Source organism: Oncorhynchus mykiss, chromosome 1 (assembly GCF_013265735.2).
Source record: "Oncorhynchus mykiss isolate Arlee chromosome 1, USDA_OmykA_1.1, whole genome shotgun sequence".
In the NCBI taxonomy this organism is placed as follows: Eukaryota; Metazoa; Chordata; class Actinopteri; order Salmoniformes; family Salmonidae; genus Oncorhynchus; species Oncorhynchus mykiss.
The window spans coordinates 33,221,376-33,238,875 of NC_048565.1; the positions used below are offsets into that span (position 1 = coordinate 33,221,376).

A 17,500-nucleotide genomic window follows, 5' to 3' on the forward strand; every position below is an offset into this window, starting at 1 on the left:
GTTTTGTTTTTCGGTATTTAAATAAAGTAAGATGTTCGCCTACCACACTGCACCTTGGTCTAATTCATCCAACGAACGTAACACATAAATATAAATAAGCACCAAAAATAAAAATAAAAGTGTAAAATATTAGTGGGAATATGTCCATGATAAAGACAGTAGGATATAATTAGATAAATTAGAAAAAATATGATTTGAGATGCAGCCACCACTTGACTGTGGGTTGCTATTTCTAAAATCAATATGGACAGCGCCCGGTGCTGAAAGTTGAGTAGACAAATTAGCAAGAGGGTTTTGTTGGATCACTAAGAAATAAGAGGTATAGGTTTAGCTGTTTGACAGATTATTATGCAATTATGTTATCCATATATATGTTGACATAGCTATTTCTTCCAATACTGTTACCATGCACTCCTTAAAGAGGCCTACCTCCTTTCTGCGTCAGACTCGGGCCACATGTCTGGGGTGGTAAAATTCCGATGCTTAGATTCATAATGACATCTCAGATGTAATTATTTGCACACAGCGACAGTAGATTTGCAAACAAGACACACTGGTTTGGCAGTGGAAAAATAAGGTAAGATTAATGTATTTTAATAGAGTAAGTAGGCTTATTCATGAATACATAGGTGGTTTTAACAATGTAATCAGATCAAAATGAATATGTTATTGTCAATGAATTGATTAGCCCACTAACCACATGTTAAATGTGTAGTGTAGTGCTTTGAATTGGGCAGCTAGTAGGCTATTTGTTAATAGGTTAATTATGTTCTGGCGCACCGACTAGCTACAAACTCAGGAACAAATTGGCTGGTGGCCAAAACTAGTTGCCATCCCCTGTTATATAATTAAGTAAAGGGCATGAGGGGGTGTGGTATATTGGCCATAGTGATGTACTGGGCCGTACGCACTACCCTCTGTAGAGCCTTATGGTCAGATGATGAGCAGTTTCCATACCAAGCGGTGATGCACCCGATCAGGATGCTCTCGATTGTGCAGCTGTAGAACTTTTGATCTGGGGACCCATGCCAAATCTTTTCAGTCTCCTGAGAGGGAAAAGGTTTTGTCGTGCCCTCCTCATTACTGTCTTGGTGTGTTTAAACCATAATAATTTGTTGGTGATGTGGTGACCAAGGAACTTGAAACTCTCGACCCCCTCAACTACAGTCCTGTTGAAGTTAATGGGGCCTGTTCGGCTTGCCTTTTCCTGTAGTCCACGGTCAGCTCCTTTGTCTTGCTCACATTGTGGGAGAGGTTGTTGTCCTGGCACCACACGGCCAGTTCTCGAACCTCCTCCCTATAGGATGTCTCATCGTTGTCAGTGATCAGGCCTACAACTGTTGTCTCATCAGCAAAATTAATGATGGTGTTGGAGTCGTGTTTGGCCACGCAGTCGTGGGTGAACAGGGAGTACAGGAGGGGAGTAAGTACACAACCCTGAGGGGCCACAGTGTTGAAGATCAGCGTGGCAGACGTGTTGCTGCCTATCCTTATCACCTGGGGGCGGCCCGCCAGGACGTCCAGGATCTAGTTGCAGAGAAAGGTGTTTAGTCCCGTGGTCCTGAGCTTAATGATGAGTTTCATGGGCACTATGGTGTTGAATGCTGAGCTGTAGTCGATGAACAGCATTCTCACATAGGTGTTCCTTTTGTCCAGGTGGGAAAGGGCGGTGTGGTGTGCGGTTGAGATTGTGTCATCTGTGGATCTGTTGGGGCGGCATGCAAATTGGAGTGAGTCAAGGGTGACTGGGAGGATGCTGTTGATGTGAGCCATGACCTGCCTTTCAAAGCACTTCATGGCTATTAACGTGAGGCTACGGGGCGGTAATCGATTAGGCAGGTTACCTTTGCTTCCTTGGCCACAGGGACTACAGTATGGTGGTCTGCTTGAAACATGTAGGTATTACAGACTCGGCCAAGGAGAAGTTGAAAATGTCAGTGAAGAAACTTGCCAGTTGTTCCACGCAAGCTTTTTGTACACATCCTGGTTTGTGAATGTTGACCTGTTTAAAGTTCTTGAAAAGTTCTTGCTCACAGCCTTGCCACATCCGGCGAGGGTCAAAGCCAGTGTAGTAGGATTCAATCTTAATCCTGTGTTGACGCTTGTTTGATGGTTCGTCTGAGGGCATAGCGGGATTTCTAATCAGTGTCCGGATTAGTGTCCCGCTCCTTGAAAGCTTCAGCTCTAGCTCTAGCTCAACGCAGATGGTGCCTGTAACCCATGGCTTCTGGTTGGGATATGTACGTATGGTTACTGTGTGGACGACGACGTCAATGCACTTATTGATGAAGCCGATGACTGATATGGTATAGTCCTCAATGCCATTGGATGAATCACGGAACATAGTCCACTCAGTGCTAGCAAAACAGTCCTGTAGCATAGCATCCCCGTCTACTGACCACTTCCGTATTGAGCAAATCACTGGTACTTCCTGCTTTAGTTTTTGCTTGTAAGCAGGAATCAGGAGGATAGAACTGTGGTCAGATTTGCCAAATGGACAGCGGGGGAGAGCTTTGTATGCATCTCTGTGTGTGGAGTAAAGGTGTTCCAGAGATTTTTTCCCTCTGGTTGCACATGTGACATGCTGGTAAAAATTCTGGTATAACTGATTTAAGTTTGCCTGCATTAAAGTCCCCGGCCACTAGGAGTGCCGGTTCTGGATGAGCATTTTCTTGTTTGTTTAATGGCCTCATAGAGTTGGTTGAGTGCGGTCTTAGTGCCAGCATTTGTCTGTGATGGTGAATGGACTGCTACGAATAATATAGATGAGAACTCTCTTGGTAGGTAGTGTGGTCTACAGCTTATCATAAGGTGCCTCAGGTGAGCAATATCTCATGACTTTGGCAAATAGCTTCTTCTCTGTTCTGCCGGTGCATGGAAAATCCTGCCAGCTCTATATGATCTGTGTCATCGTTCAGCCACGACTCAGTGAAACGTAAGATATTAAAATTTTTAAGGCACTAAGGCACTGCATCTCAGTGCTAGAGGCATCACTACAGACCCTGGTTCGATTCCAGGCTGTGTCACATCCGGCCGTGATTGGGAGTCCCATCTGGCTGTGCACAATTGGCCCAGCGTTGTCCGGGTTAGGCTTTGGCCGGTGTAGGCCATCATTGTAAATAATAATTTGTTCCTAACTGACTTGCGTAGTTAAATAAAGGTCAAATAAAAAAAATCTAGAACACTTCACTGTTCATTGTCTATACTCCACCCCTCAGACAGATATAACCTGGAGTCTCTGTGTTGATATGATCAGGAGAAGCTTTATCTGCTGTTACTGAGCAAACACACACAGCCAGCCATGTGGATGTCAGCTGATCTATAAAAACAAGGCCTTGAGATATAGGGCACCATACCATACAATACTGGCTCATATGTTTTATTGCTTAGATGTGCTTCTGATATTTTCTATCGCAGTACTTAACTCTCCCTATGCCCTCCAGCCCAGAGACAAACAAAGAAAGAGAGAGACAGAGAGAGACAGAGAGACAGAGAGAGAGAGAGAGAGAGAGAGAAAGAGAGAGAGAGAGAGAGAGAGCGAGAGAGAGAGAGGGAGAGAGAATGTAGGATCAAATAATTAATTTATAAAGGTCTCACATAAAATAAAGCTGTGTCTTAACTGAGAGTGTGAGACAGAGAGGGAGGAAGGTGGAGGATGAAGTGACTGGAGAACGGAAAGGCAGAGATGGAAAGAGAGAAAAGAGAAAGAGGCAAAAATAGATAGTTTGGGTGAGGGGTGACATGGAGAGCGCATTGAAATAAAATAGAGTGGGGAGGGTGGAGCATATTGCATCTGAGAGAGGGGGAAAGTTGAATGGAGAGTGTGGGAAAGGAATAAACATGAATAGTGGGGATAGGGAAAGGTTAACAGCTGACATCTTGTGACCCCACTTCCCATATGTCTGTCTGTCTGTCTGTCTGTCTGTCTGGCTGGCCACCTGTTGTCCACCTGTCCGTCTCTCTTTCCAAATGAGCCCCTATGCAGAATGCGAATGAGTAGTAGGTCTAGGAGTTGATTCTGACCAGGAGGATACAGATAAGAGTTGCTGTGTGGATCCACATATGCTTAATCGTGCATGTATGTGTCTGTATGTCAGCAGTTGTCCCTGTTTATTTTTTTATAATCTCACTATACTCACCTGAGCTGTGTGTGGTGTGTGTTAAAATGGTGATTCCCGGACTGGCTCTCTACATGTCTGACACGCCATTGTTTATACGACAAGCAGGCTGGGAACTATGCAATTAGCTGCTTAATTTTCACACAGTGGATAGCATATACAGTAGGATTACAGTAACGCACACCTCTGTATCTTTGTTTGTTCAGGTGTGTGTGTGTGTGTGTGTGCTTGGGGTGGGGGTAATGCTGGGGCGTGTGTGGGAGAGGAGTGCTTTCAATGAAAAGTGGGGTGTGTTTGTGACAGAGCAGATGAAGGGCACTTGAGGGAATATGTTTCTAACTAGAAGCAGGCGGTCTCTCTCTCTCCCCTCTCTCTTTATCTCTCCCCCTGCGTCTCTTATTCTGTCACTCTCGTCTTTCTACTTCCTTTGCACATTTTCCCTTACATTGCCTTTTTCTTAAACTGCATGCATATCCATCTCTCTCTTCTTTTACTTTGTCCACTTCTCTCCTCTTTTCCTCCCCCATGTTCTTTCCCTTCTCCTCTCTCGCTCCTCCCTCCCAGGGGTTCTGACATATAAACACACTTCAGATAGGGGGGCATTCTCCCTGCTGAAACATTCATGATGTACACATTTATTTATTCCCAGAGAGAGAGATATAAAGAGAGACAGAGAGACAGAGAGAGATAACTATATATTGGTTGTAGAGAGGTTTCGTGATGGTTATAGATTATTGATTGGTGTAACACAGAAGCTGAAAACATACACAGTGTAATGTATGACTGTGGTGTGACCTGGACTACGTCAACAGAACATTCCCATTAGTCTAGCGAGCTATACCTCTACCCACACACAGTGATATTAAACACATGGCCATAATGAACATTACTAATGTTTCTCCAGAGAACACTCACAAATGGCTGTCACTATTTCAGGAAAAACACTACTTGACGAAAACATTTCAGGGAAAATACTCTTGTTCTACCAAGCTCAGGAGTCCAACCCTCTGGAGAGCTGTCCAACCATCTTATTTATTCTGATAGATGAGACCAATGGTAATACATGGTAGCTAGGTTTTTGTAGTTCACCTGTGTGAAGAAATGTGCTTCTAAGATCAGACACAGATCTTGAACAAACAGATATTCCACCTAGCTTTCAAGCCATAAGTGAGAAGGGAGTATGCCACTACTGCCTACGTCAAACCACATTGATCTGTGGGGAGAGAGAGAGAGAGAGAGAGGGAGAGAGAGAGAGAGAGAGAGAAGAGAAATATAAATGGAAGAGTGTAGGGACTAAGGCGCCCAGAATTACAGGGTGTTACAGACACTCATCTTAACAGTTCCTCAGAGACTTTACGCTGTGGTTACTTCATTATTGCCACTTATCTCACACACACACACTCACCCTGTCCTAAACTCTCTCCCTGTCTCTTCCCCTCTCTCCCTGTCCCCCACTCTCTCCCTGTCTCTTCCCCTCTCTCCCTGTCCCTCACTCTCTCCCTGTCTCTTCCCCTCTCTCCCTGTCAGACACTCTCTCCCTGTCTCTTCCCCTCTCTCCCTGTCCCTCACTCTCTCCCTGTCTCTTCCTCTCTCTCCTTGTCCCTCACTCTCTCCCTGTCTCTTCCCCTCTCTCCCTGTCTCTTCCCCTCTCTCCCTGTCCCTCACTCTCACTCTCTCCCTGTCTCTTCCCCTCTCTCCCTGTCCCTCACTCTCTCCCTGTCTCTTCCCCTCTCTCCCTGTCCCTCACTCTCTCCCTGTCTATTCCTCTCTCTCCCTGTCCCTCACTCTCTCCCTGTCTCTTCCCCTCTCTCCCTGTCTCTTCCCCTCTCTCCCTGTCCCTCACTCTCACTCTCTCCCTGTCTCTTCCCCTCTCTCCCTGTCCCTCACTCTCTCCCTGTCTCTTCCCCTCTCTCCCTGTCCCTCACTCTCTCCCTGTCTATTCCTCTCTCTCCCTGTCCCTCACTCTCTCCCTGTCTCTTCCCCTCTCTCCCTGTCCCTCACTCTCTCCCTGTCCCTCCCTCTCTCTCCCTGTCCCTCATTCTCTCCCTGTCCCTCACTCTCTCCCTGTCTCTTCCCCTCTCTCCCTGTCCCTCACTCTCTCCCTGTCTATTCCTCTCTCTCCCTGTCCCTCACTCTCTCCCTGTCTCTTCCCCTCTCTCCCTGTCCCTCACTCTCTCCCTGTCCCTCCCTCTCTCTCCCTGTCCCTCACTCTCTCCCTGTCCCTCACTCTCTCCCTGTCTCTTCCCCTCTCTCCCTGTCCCTCACTCTCTCCCTGTCTCTTTCCCTCTCTCCCTGTCCCTCACTCTCTCCCTGTCTCTTCCCCTCTCTCCCTGTCCCTCACTCTCTCCCTGTCTCTTCCCCTCTCTCCCTGTCCCTCACTCTCTCCCTGTCTTTCCCCTGTCTCCCTGTCCCTCACTCTCTCCCTGTCCCTCACTCTCTCCCTGTCTCTTCCCCTCTCTCCCTGTCCCTCACTCTCTCCCTGTCTCTTTCCCTCTCTCCCTGTCCCTCACTCTCGCCCTGTCTCTTCCCCTCTCTCCCTGTCCCTCACTCTCTCCCTGTCTTTCCCCTGTCTCCCTGTCCCTCACTCTCTCCCTGTCTCTTCCCCTCTCTCCCTGTCCCTCACTCTCTCCCTGTCTATTCCTCTCTCTCCCTGTCCCTCACTCTCTCCCTGTCTCTTCCCCTCTCTCCCTGTCCCTCACTCTCTCCCTGTCCCTCCCTCTCTCTCCCTGTCCCTCACTCTCTCCCTGTCCCTCACTCTCTCCCTGTCTCTTCCCCTCTCTCCCTGTCCCTCACTCTCTCCCTGTCCCTCACTCTCTCTCTGTCGCTCACTCTCTCACTGTCTCTTCCCCTCGCTCCCTGTCCCTCACTCTCTCCCTGTCCTGCACTCTCTCCCTGTCTCTTCCCCTCTCTCCCTGTCCCTCACTCTCTCCCTATCTCTTCCCCTCTCTCCCTGTCCCTCACTCTCTCCCTGTCTCTTCCTCTCTCTCCCTGTCCCTCACTCTCTCCCTGTCTCTTCCTCTCTCTCCCTGTCCCTCACTCTCTCCCTGTCCCTCACTCTCTCCCTGTCTCATCCCCGCTCTCCCTGTCCCTCACTCTCTCCCTGTCTCTTTCCCTCTCTCCCTGTCCCTCACTCTCTCCCTGTCTCTTCCCCTCTCTCCCTGTCCCTCACTCTCTCCCTGTCTCTTCCCCTCTCTCCCTGTCCCTCACTCTCTCCCTGTCTTTCCCCTGTCTCCCTGTCCCTCACTCTCTCCCTGTCCCTCACTCTCGCCCTGTCTCTTCCCCTCTCTCCCTGTCCCTCACTCTCTCCCTGTCTTTCCCCTGTCTCCCTGTCCCTCACTCTCTCCCTGTCTCTTCCCCTCTCTCCCTGTCCCTCACTCTCTCCCTGTCTCTTCCCCTCTCTCCCTGTCCCTCACTCTCTCCCTGTCTATTCCTCTCTCTCCCTGTCCCTCACTCTCTCCCTGTCCCTCCCTCTCTCTCCCTGTCCCTCACTCTCTCCCTGTCCCTCTCTCTCTCCCTGTCCCTAACTCTCTCCCTGCCCCTCACTCTCTCCCTGTCTCTTCCCCTCTCTCCCTGTCCCTCACTCTCTCCCTGTCTCTTCCCCTCTCTCCCTGTCCCTCACTCTCTCCCTGTCCCTCCCTCTCTCTCCCTGTCCCTCACTCTCTCCCTGTCCCTCACTCTCTCCCTGTCTCTTCCCCTCTCTCCCTGTCCCTCACTCTCTCCCTGTCCCTCCCTCTCTCTCCCTGTCCCTCACTCTCTCCCTGTCCCTCACTCTCTCCCTGTCCCTCACTCTCTCCCTGTCTCTTCCCCTCTCTCCCTGTCCCTCCCTCCTCCTGACTTTCACTTATTCACAAGATTCACAATACCTCTTCATCATTTGATATTTTTCCTTATATTTTTCCTCCCTCCTTTCTTTCCCTCTCTCCCTCCCACACACAAATGTACGGGTGGTCAGCTGGTGTGGGCGATGGGTGTTGGTGGGTTCATTGGGTGAGGAGAGAGTGTGAGAAGGAATGGTGTGTGCATATGTGGGTGGGTGCGTGTATGTGTATGTGTATGTGTGTGTGTGTGTGTGTGTGTGTGTGTGTGTGTGTGTGTGTGTGTGTGTGTGTGTGTGTGTGTGTGTGTGTGTGTGTGTGTGTGTGTGTGTGTGTGTGTGTGTGTGTGTGTGTGTGTGTGTGTGTGTGGTGTTAGAGTTGGAGTGTGAGAGAGATTTAGGTGTGAGAAAACAATTTTGGCAGCAGGTAAAGGTTACAGTTTCATCTTGAAAGGCGGTCAAAATAACACCCCTCAGGTTGCAAACATTGTATTGTACAATACTGGGCTGTTTTTTGACACTGACCTAATGGTTGTTGTGGTTTGAAGTGGTTCACCAGAGCCTACAGGAAGACTAAAACTAAAATTGTTTCCCAGATCATTCGTTAGGTCACTGATGATTATTGAACGTTTGTAGGTAACATTCACCTGATATTGCAAGAAGGTTCCTAGAACACATTTAATTTGTTCTTTAAAAAATCCCAGAATATTTCATTAGGTTGTGGGAACGTTGTATGTGATTCCCAAAAGAGTTTCCAAACACAAAAACTGTCCAGTTGTGCTAATTATTGCAATCGTTCTATTAGGTTGCAAAAAACTGTTGCCTGATGTTGCAAGAAAATTCCCAGAACACGTCTTATTTTCTTAAAAATGTCCTAACACATTTATTTACATTGTGGGATATGACAAGATACATATCAGAGAGAAATATTATTGTGTGGACATTTTTGTGTGGAATGTTTTTGTGTGGAATGTTTTTGTGTGGAATGTTTTTGTAACATCAGGTGAATATTTTTTGCACCCTAAAAAAAACATTGTAGACTCATCTGTACAACTGGACAGTTTTGTGTTTTGGGAGCATATCTTTTGTGATGTCCCCACAATGTTCTCACCAGACTGTTCCCACAACCTAATGAAATATTCTGTGAACCTTAAATAATAGATAAAGGACTCTATGCAATCTGTAATGATTCAGCTTTACAGATTCCGCAATATAAATATAAAGGTAATATCCGATCGAGCCGACATATGTAGCGTTTACCGTGAATGCATTCTCTGCTGAAGCGGGAACATTGCTTTTAAATTTCATTCACGGTGTAACGCTGAGCTTCCCTAAATGTTTTATTTTGTAGGAAAGGTCTTGCAACCTCTGGCGATTGTTTTATACAAACATTCTATAATCATCACCACAAATGGACAGTTCTTGTGTTATGAGAAAATTTGCAGCGACCTAACGAATGTTCTGGGAACGTTCACTGAACCAATGATGGTTTGCTGGGAAAACATTACGGGTACATGTACATTGTGTTATTAGATTAGCTGGAAACCGAATGAGAACTTTTGGGGAATGTTCAATGGTGGTTGTTACAGATCTTGTGCACATTTTAATACACAAATTTAAATGACCTCATGGTTGTTGTGGTTTGCAGTGATTTCACCAGTGTCTACTCTGAGACAGGCTGGTCATTCTATATGGAGAATTGTCTCAGTTTTCCGCTGTGAGTTTGTTCTGTGGTCCAGTTCTGCTTGGCTGGCCAGTCAAGGTCAGTTCCCCCAGCCAGACCATTTGGTCATTGCCACCATTTGGTCATTGCATCTGATTCATAGAATAGATATTTGCTGGACACAAACTAGTGTGGGGAAGAGGGTGTGAGGGAGAATGTGTGATTGGGCAAGAGAGATCACACTAACATTTTTTAAATTAAATCTCTTTCTGGTACCTCCCTAGGCTTTTGGAGTTGAGATCGTGTCCCTGCTGCTACGTTATTAGGAAAAATGGTTCCAAAAGGGTTATTCAGCTGTCCCCATAGGATAACCCTTTTTGGTTCCAATTAGATACCTTTTGTGTCGCAGGTAGAACCCCATGGAACAATTTTTTTTTTTTACAGGAACCAAAAAGGTTTCTTCAAAGGGTGTAGGATGTGTCTTCATGTGGGGATGGGATGTTTCCCCTCTGACATTATGATATACCGAGGGGACAGGTCAACACGTGTTCTATAAGATGCTGTTCTATTAGATGCTCTATGCTAAGACTTCACTAATTCCCTTTTTCAAACTATAGGAAGTAATATGGTTACCAATTGTTAATGCTCTCTCTCTCTCTCTCTATTTTTATATTCCAATGACCTGGACAATTTCAGACATATATCCCTCAAACTCTCTCTCTCTCTCTCTCTCTCTCTCTCTCTCTCTCTCTGTTCTCCTCTCCAGAGATGTTGGAGTCTAATAACTTGGTGACATTTGAGGGCCAGGTGAATAGCTCTGCCTACCACACGTTCCTATTGGACGAGGAGAAGGGTCGTCTGGTGGTGGGAGCCAAGGACCACATCTTCTCCTTCAACCTAGTCAACATCAGCAGAGATATGGCACAGGTAACAGTTACAATACACTTATAACGCATCATAATCAATACACTTGCATATATACACCATAGTCTGTCTGCTTGTAGTCTGTCTGACTATACAGATGTAGGATCTTCATTCGAGCCAGTTTGCTACAGAAGGAAAATAATCCTGCAGCTAAAGGAAATGTGAGTTATTATGTGGATTATAGTTAATGAACAAGTTTTTAGGGGTGGATACACTTTTCGTAAGGGAAACTCATGTCTGAAATTTTTTGGTGGAAATTACAAACTTCGGAAACCTTTTTGAACCTCAAATAGCCTACACGTTTAACATTTCCTGCATTTCAGGAAAATGATCCTGCAACAGGGTGATCAAATTAAGATCTTACGTCTGTAGCTATCTCACCCCTGTCAGTCTTAGCCAGTTTCAGCCAGGGACTCTGTTTCTACCATAGAGATAGATAGAGGACTCATCTTTGAATCTGTGCCATTATAACATCTGTGACAGCATAGGCAGTGCTATTGAGGCAATTTCCATTTTTAAGAATTCCATTTTCTTCTTTACTATTGGCTGATCCCTCCTGATGACCCGGTTGAACATGACTCTAACAGGGTCACCAGGAGGGATAAGCCAATAAAGTTGGAAGTCCCACCAAGGTGACTACATTAAAATGGTGGAAGCACTCAATGGCGCTGCCTATGTTAATACAGCCTTTTGGCACCTAGAGGCCTCTATCATTGTCCATGGTTTCTACAGAGAAGTGGCTGATGATTCATTCAGATCTGAGCTGTCGTGCAGGATCTCACACTGGCATGTTAGCCACTCCACGCACACCTGGATGAATAATGCGTAATCAAAAACAAAGTGGAGAACAAATCACATTGTGACTCCACTACACCCACCACACACATATACACATGTGAACATACACAGGCCCGCAAGAAGACACATACACATCCTCCTACAAAAGTGCATTTTGTAGTAACGTTGCTGGCAGAACCACCTCAGCTAATTTAAGGCCTGTTAGCTGAACAGCTGCTTGGTCGAGGGTTTAGGGTTAGGGACTGGTTGAAGTTAGGATTGCTAGTGGCTGATTAAGGTTATTATATCTATGTGTATTGAAGTATCCTTATCTCTCTGTGTCTGTGTAGATCCCGTGGCCTGCCTCCACCTCCAGAAGAGACGAGTGTAAATGGGCAGGAAAGGACCTAATGGTGAGTAGCTACCTCATCTTACACCATCTCTCCCTCCCGAAGTACTACTTTTTACACTACAGTGGGTTTATGTCATCTGTGTGTTGACACATGGACAGGAAGCTCGGAATCTGATCACAATCCCCTTGCCACGATAGAGACATTACATGAACTTAATCAACTAGAGTCCAACTAGACTGTAAAAAAAATCCATTGATGAAGTCACCCCATTGTTTCCAATGAGAATGCTCAGTCGCACATTTGATGATCAGGAAGTGCCATATCAACATGTCACCATCTTGCTACATGTTTTTGGAAATGTTGCATGCGCAGTTTGAGCTACTCTAGGAAGTGACGTTGCAGGCTAGCTCAGTGTATCTTAAGTTGAAGGCTGGGTACTGCAGACTACCAATAGCAACTAAATTATCCTTTGGCTGTGTGTGATTTTAAAGTAATCAGTTCAAAGACATACATCTGGTGAAATAGAAACAATTGTTGGTACCATGATTGATTTGATTTTTATTTTATATACTGTATATATAGCCACCAATATTGACCACAAAGATTGTCATTTTCCCATTCACTATAATGGGGTATCCTGTTTTCTGGAAACAATGCCTGCAGTACTGCAGTCGGCCTTCAACTTGAAATTCACAATGCGAGGGGACAGTCGTTCTCCCCTGGTCTAACAATAGAACAGTTGACCTAACCACTGGGATACGGGGCTAACAGTGGACAGCCAATGGGCTTACAGTCACTACTTTCAACACAGGAGCAGTGTCCTACTGCAACATCAGCTATGGCTGTGTAGAGACGGGTATTTGTGAAATAGAGCATGGTTTCTGTCTACACAGTCATATGGCATTAGAAATTCCCACTGCTATACCAAGATCCTTTAGGTGTGTGTTTTCCTCAGTCTAAGAAGAGTGATGTCGATACCAGCAGCACCTCTATGCTACATATGTCCTTCTTGCATGACTAGCTCAGTCGTGTATATTTGTCCTGTATACCTGTCTGAATGCAAGCAGTACATTGTGTAAAGACTCAGAGAGACAGTTCCATCTCTCCCCTTCTGACTTCCCTCTCAGACACAGCCTGGGGCCATGTGTTGACTGCAATATAAAATCATAGCTCCGCTGCGTCTCTCACTGAGTTCACAGGCACAAGGTCAAGCTATGCTGAGTTTCTATGGGGGTTGATATGAAGGGCCATCAGGTCTTTTGTGTGTGTGTTTTCTGTAAACATTCTGGAAGGGATGAGCGGGGAGCCCTGAAGGATGGTCTTTGTGTGTGAAGGGCAGAGGAAACAGGGAGGAGAGGAAGAAAAAGAGGGCAGAGGGGAGAAGGAGAGAGAGAGAGAGAGGTAGCAGGACTACAGATACCCTTTGATGAACCTAAACAAAGACACTTGTGAACATGCCGCAGGGAAGACCGTGAAAGAGAGATGAGAGAGAGAAAATAATAGAAGCAGACATTTCTAATTTACTCTACATCTATGAAGAAAGGAGGGTGATACACAGAGCCAGGGAACAATTAATTAAATCTGCACATCTGCACAACCAGCTAAACCACCCTGAAATGTCAGACAGCTCTTTGGAGGACAACAAAGGCATGCCCAATCAACAGAGCTGCTTCCTGTTGATAAAGTCAGATCAATTTAGTCATGCATTATTTGTGGTTCTGTTTTCTCTTTTTCCCATCAGTGTGATGACATTAATTTTCATGTGAGGTCAGGCCTGTTGCCTGCTCAGGCACGAGCTGACAGATCACGGGAAACAGGCTTTACAGCATGGAGACAGACACACTACACTACACTCATTACACTAAACAGTAAACTCAGATGTGGTTACAGTATGTAATGCTCATAACATTTTATTGTTGTGGGAAGGTTGCTGCTGCGTTGCAGGCAAGTTGCAGGGATTTTTCTGCATTAAAAAGTCTCACTGTTGATGTCCATCATAAAATCCCTGAGCCTTTCTGATCAGGAGTCAGGATAGGAGAGAGGTCATTCAGTGTATATGGGGAGGGGGAGATGGAGAGAGAAATATAGGAGAGAGATGTAGAGATCATTAAATAAAGAGAGAAATACTGAGAATTACAGATTACTGGCCTCAATCTGAACAGCGAGTTGTTGAGTTATTACACAGCACAACAGTCTGGATTATCTCTGAAACAGCAGAAACAGCACAACAGTCTGGATTATCTCTGAAACAGCAGAAACAACACAACAGCATTGGGACAGTATAACCAATCAGGGCTGTTCCTTTCCCCAACATTGTTATTCACATGTAGTTGAAGTAGTTCCCTGCATATTCTTGGAATATTATTAATAGATGATTATTATTTTATTCTGATTTCAGATGCCCTTTACTCCCTCAACCTAAACATTTGTTTTCCCGCATAGCTCTACTGTATGTGATGTTGTGTTAAGTCCAGAGTGGGTTGGATAGGAGTGCTTACTTCTGATGGACAAACTGGGTTTTGACCCAAATGGGCAGGACTGGGTTTTGATCCAAATGGGCAGGACTGGGTTTTGATCCAAATGGGCGGGACTGGATTTTGATCCAAATGGGCAGGACTGGGTTTTGACCCAAATGGGCAGGACTGGGTTTTGACCCAAATGGGCAGGACTGGGTTTTGACCCAAATGGGCAGGACTGGGTTTTGATCCAAATGGGCAGAACTGGGTTTTGATCCAAATGGGCAGGACTGCCCCAACCGCTGCCCCAACAGCTTCAGAAAGCTTTATTCTCTGTGTACGTTAGTTGTTTTAATAGTCTGTTTATCTCCTGCGTACCCATGATATGCAGTGGTGCAGCGGTCTAAGGCACTGCATATCAGTGCAAGAGGCGTCACTAAAGTCCCTTGTTTGAACGCAGGCTGAATCACATCCGGCCGTGATTGGGAGTCCCATAGGGCGGCGCACAATTGGCCCAGCGTCTGGCCGGTGTAGGCCGTCATTGTAAATAAGAATTTTCTCCTAACTGATTTGCCTAGTTAAATGAAGGTTAAAAAAGATATACAAAGTCTCTCTCTTTTTCTATCTCCAGAGTGAATGCTCTAATTTCATCAAGGTGTTACAGCCATTTAACCAGACCCATCTGTATGTATGTGGAACTGGAGCCTTCCACCCTGTCTGTGCCTACCTGGAGGTGGGGAAGAAACTAGAGGTATACCCACCTGCATTGTAACTATTCACACATGTATTCATCTTTCTGCCCACCCATCAGTCTGCTTACTCTAGTAATCTAGCTCTAGTGTTCTGCTATTTACTGACCAATATGACAACATAAGCCATGGAAGAGGGAATGTCATGGTTTTTGCTGTCTGATTCAAGCCTTATATGAGCTGCAGCCAGATTACAGTATTAACAAAAACTCTATGGTTTTGGCTTTCGATTTAAAACTATAAACCGTGGCGGTATTCTCTGAATTGTAATGATTCACTGATGGCCTGAAAAAAAATGTTTTTATTCGTTCAGTAAATGAGGTGGAAAATTCCATTGTCCAAAACATCGTCAATTCATTACTTTACAAATGAAAAGCTGTGTGTTTGCGTGTGTTCTATACCTCCTCTTCGTAATGTCAGTGAGTCAGGCTTTTCCTATTCATTAGACTGCAGAGAATTAGAGAGGGAGAATGTCTCTGAGAATAGTCGTCCCCGCTCTTTACTGCCCTGCTGGGCCCACATGTTAAAGTGACTCTATGAAAGGGGTGTCCAACCCTGTTCCTGGGGAGTTAACTTCCTGTAGGTTTTCACTCCCACCCCAGTTGTAACTAACCTGGTTCAGCTTATCAACCAGCTAATTATTAGAACCAGGTGTACTAGATTAGGGTTGGAGTGAAAACCTATAGGATGGTAGCTCCGCAGGAACAGAGTTGGAGAGCCCGACTCTATGAGAATGTAAAATATCAAAATCTGCAAAAATAGAGATACAATGTTTTTTTCCAAGACGCCAACATCATGCATTGATGTCAATCGGACATGCGGTAAAATCTGAGTTCTAAATGCTCTTTATTTTGACCTATTTCTTATGTAAACAGGACAGTGTGTTCAGGCTGGAGTCCCAGATAGAGAACGGTCGAGGGAAGAGCCCTTATGACCCCAAGCTGCTCACAGCATCCATACTCATTGGTGAGTGACCCAAAACAAACTCACACACTCAACTTTCTTTATCAAGGCACTAATTTACCCCAGAACTTTTCACACACATAAAGAGGAAGTTAAACCTCTTCTCTCATCGCCACTCATTCATTATGCATATTTACAGTTAAGAGGAAGTGGATAAATGACAGGGCTGGGTATATGCAGTATAGCAGGGCTGCCCAACCCTCTTCCTGGAGATCTACTGTCCTGTGGGTTTTCAGTCCAACCCTAATTTAACACACCTGATTCTACTAATTAGCTGCTCAACAAGACCTTAACTAGCTGAATTAGATATGCTAAATTAGGGTTGGACTGAAAACCTACAGGACAGTAGATCTGCAGGAAGAGGGTTGGGCAGCCCTGCAATAAAGTGTTCATCATTTGTAGTGCTCTACAGTGGACACACTCTAATTTCCAAGCCTGTAAGAGAGGTAGATGTGTGTGTGCAAACCTGTGTGTGTCAGCTTCATTTCTTCAACATGTTCATCACCAGAACCACTATATGACATCACATCACCCCAACCAAAAGATGGTCATTTTCCAGCCCATGACCCCTCTGTCGCTCTCTCCTCTTTCTCCTCTCACCCATCCTTTTCCCTCTCGCCTTTCTCCTCTCACCCCTCTCCCTCCTCCTCTCTCTCTCCTCATTCTCCTCACCACTGTCTCCCTCCTTCTCTCTCTCTCTCCCCTCCCTCCTTTCATGCAGCCAGCTACCTGGTCCTCTGAGTCTCTTCCTTGTTCTGTTCGTTGTCTGGTAGATGAAGGTGTTCTTTGTGACAACACATTCCACCTGTATTGTTAAGGCTGCAGGCACCATAATGTACCTACTAGACTAATACAGACACTTGACACCTGTACATGAAAGGTCATGAGACACACTCATACACACACCTGATAATGTCCTCCACCTCTGTCCTTCAGATGGTGAACTGTATTCTGGGACGTCAGCTGACTTCATGGGGAGAGACTTTGCCATTTTCCGTACGCTGGGACAGCATCACCCAATCAGAACAGAGCAACACGACTCTCGCTGGCTGAACGGTGAGATGGCGATAAAGAACATTCTCAGTGATGATGCTCTCAGTTCATTGAACTATGCTTGTATGATGAGTAACCTTACTTGATTCTTGAAGACTTGTGTTAGCTCCCCAAGCGGATGCCTAGGCTTTAGCTCAACTAGCTAAAAGTATGTTCGCATGCAGACGAGCCGGATTAAAACCATCTTAATTTGAGACAGAAAGTGTCTCAAAGACAGAAACTAAAAAGACAAACAGACAGAAGCTGAGACAGAAGTGGAGTGGAGAGAGAGTGTTACATTTTCTGTGTTATTGACATGACTGCAGAGAGGGTGTGGTAGCAGACACAGTATGTAAAGGTTTTTACTGGGGAAGAAGTCATGGATTCCCTATTTCATTATTTGTCTTTTTTTTTTTTTGTGTAGACCCCAGGTTTGTGAGTGTCCATCTGATCCCAGAGAGTGACAACCAAGAGGATGACAAGATCTACCTGTTCTTCAGAGAGAACGCTATGGATGGGGAACACGCAGGGAAGGCTACTCAAGCACGCATCGGACAGCTCTGCAAGGTACACACACAAACACACTCAGACACCTCAGACTAAAACAGCTTCCTCTATCTCTAACAGAGGAAATGAGTGACGGGGTGTTTT

The 17,500-nt window shown here is 45.7% G+C and overlaps 1 protein-coding gene across 3 annotated transcripts in view; it reads left to right on the forward strand.

Annotated features, from left to right (window-relative positions):
• Positions 1 to 17,500, forward strand: part of LOC110521527 (semaphorin-3ab) — a 29,408-nt gene that overhangs the window by 5,018 nt on the left and 6,890 nt on the right. For 2 of the 3 annotated variants that reach the window (XM_036976073.1, XM_021599130.2), the window contains 6 exons: positions 10,362 to 10,522; positions 11,647 to 11,709; positions 14,737 to 14,856; positions 15,730 to 15,820; positions 16,754 to 16,873; positions 17,274 to 17,416. In XM_036976073.1, coding sequence (XP_036831968.1) covers positions 10,362 to 10,522; positions 11,647 to 11,709; positions 14,737 to 14,856; positions 15,730 to 15,820; positions 16,754 to 16,873; positions 17,274 to 17,416 — 698 coding nt within the window. The remainder of the gene's footprint in view (positions 1 to 10,361; positions 10,523 to 11,646; positions 11,710 to 14,736; positions 14,857 to 15,729; positions 15,821 to 16,753; positions 16,874 to 17,273; positions 17,417 to 17,500) is intronic. The other variant, XM_021599138.2, reaches the window with a different exon arrangement.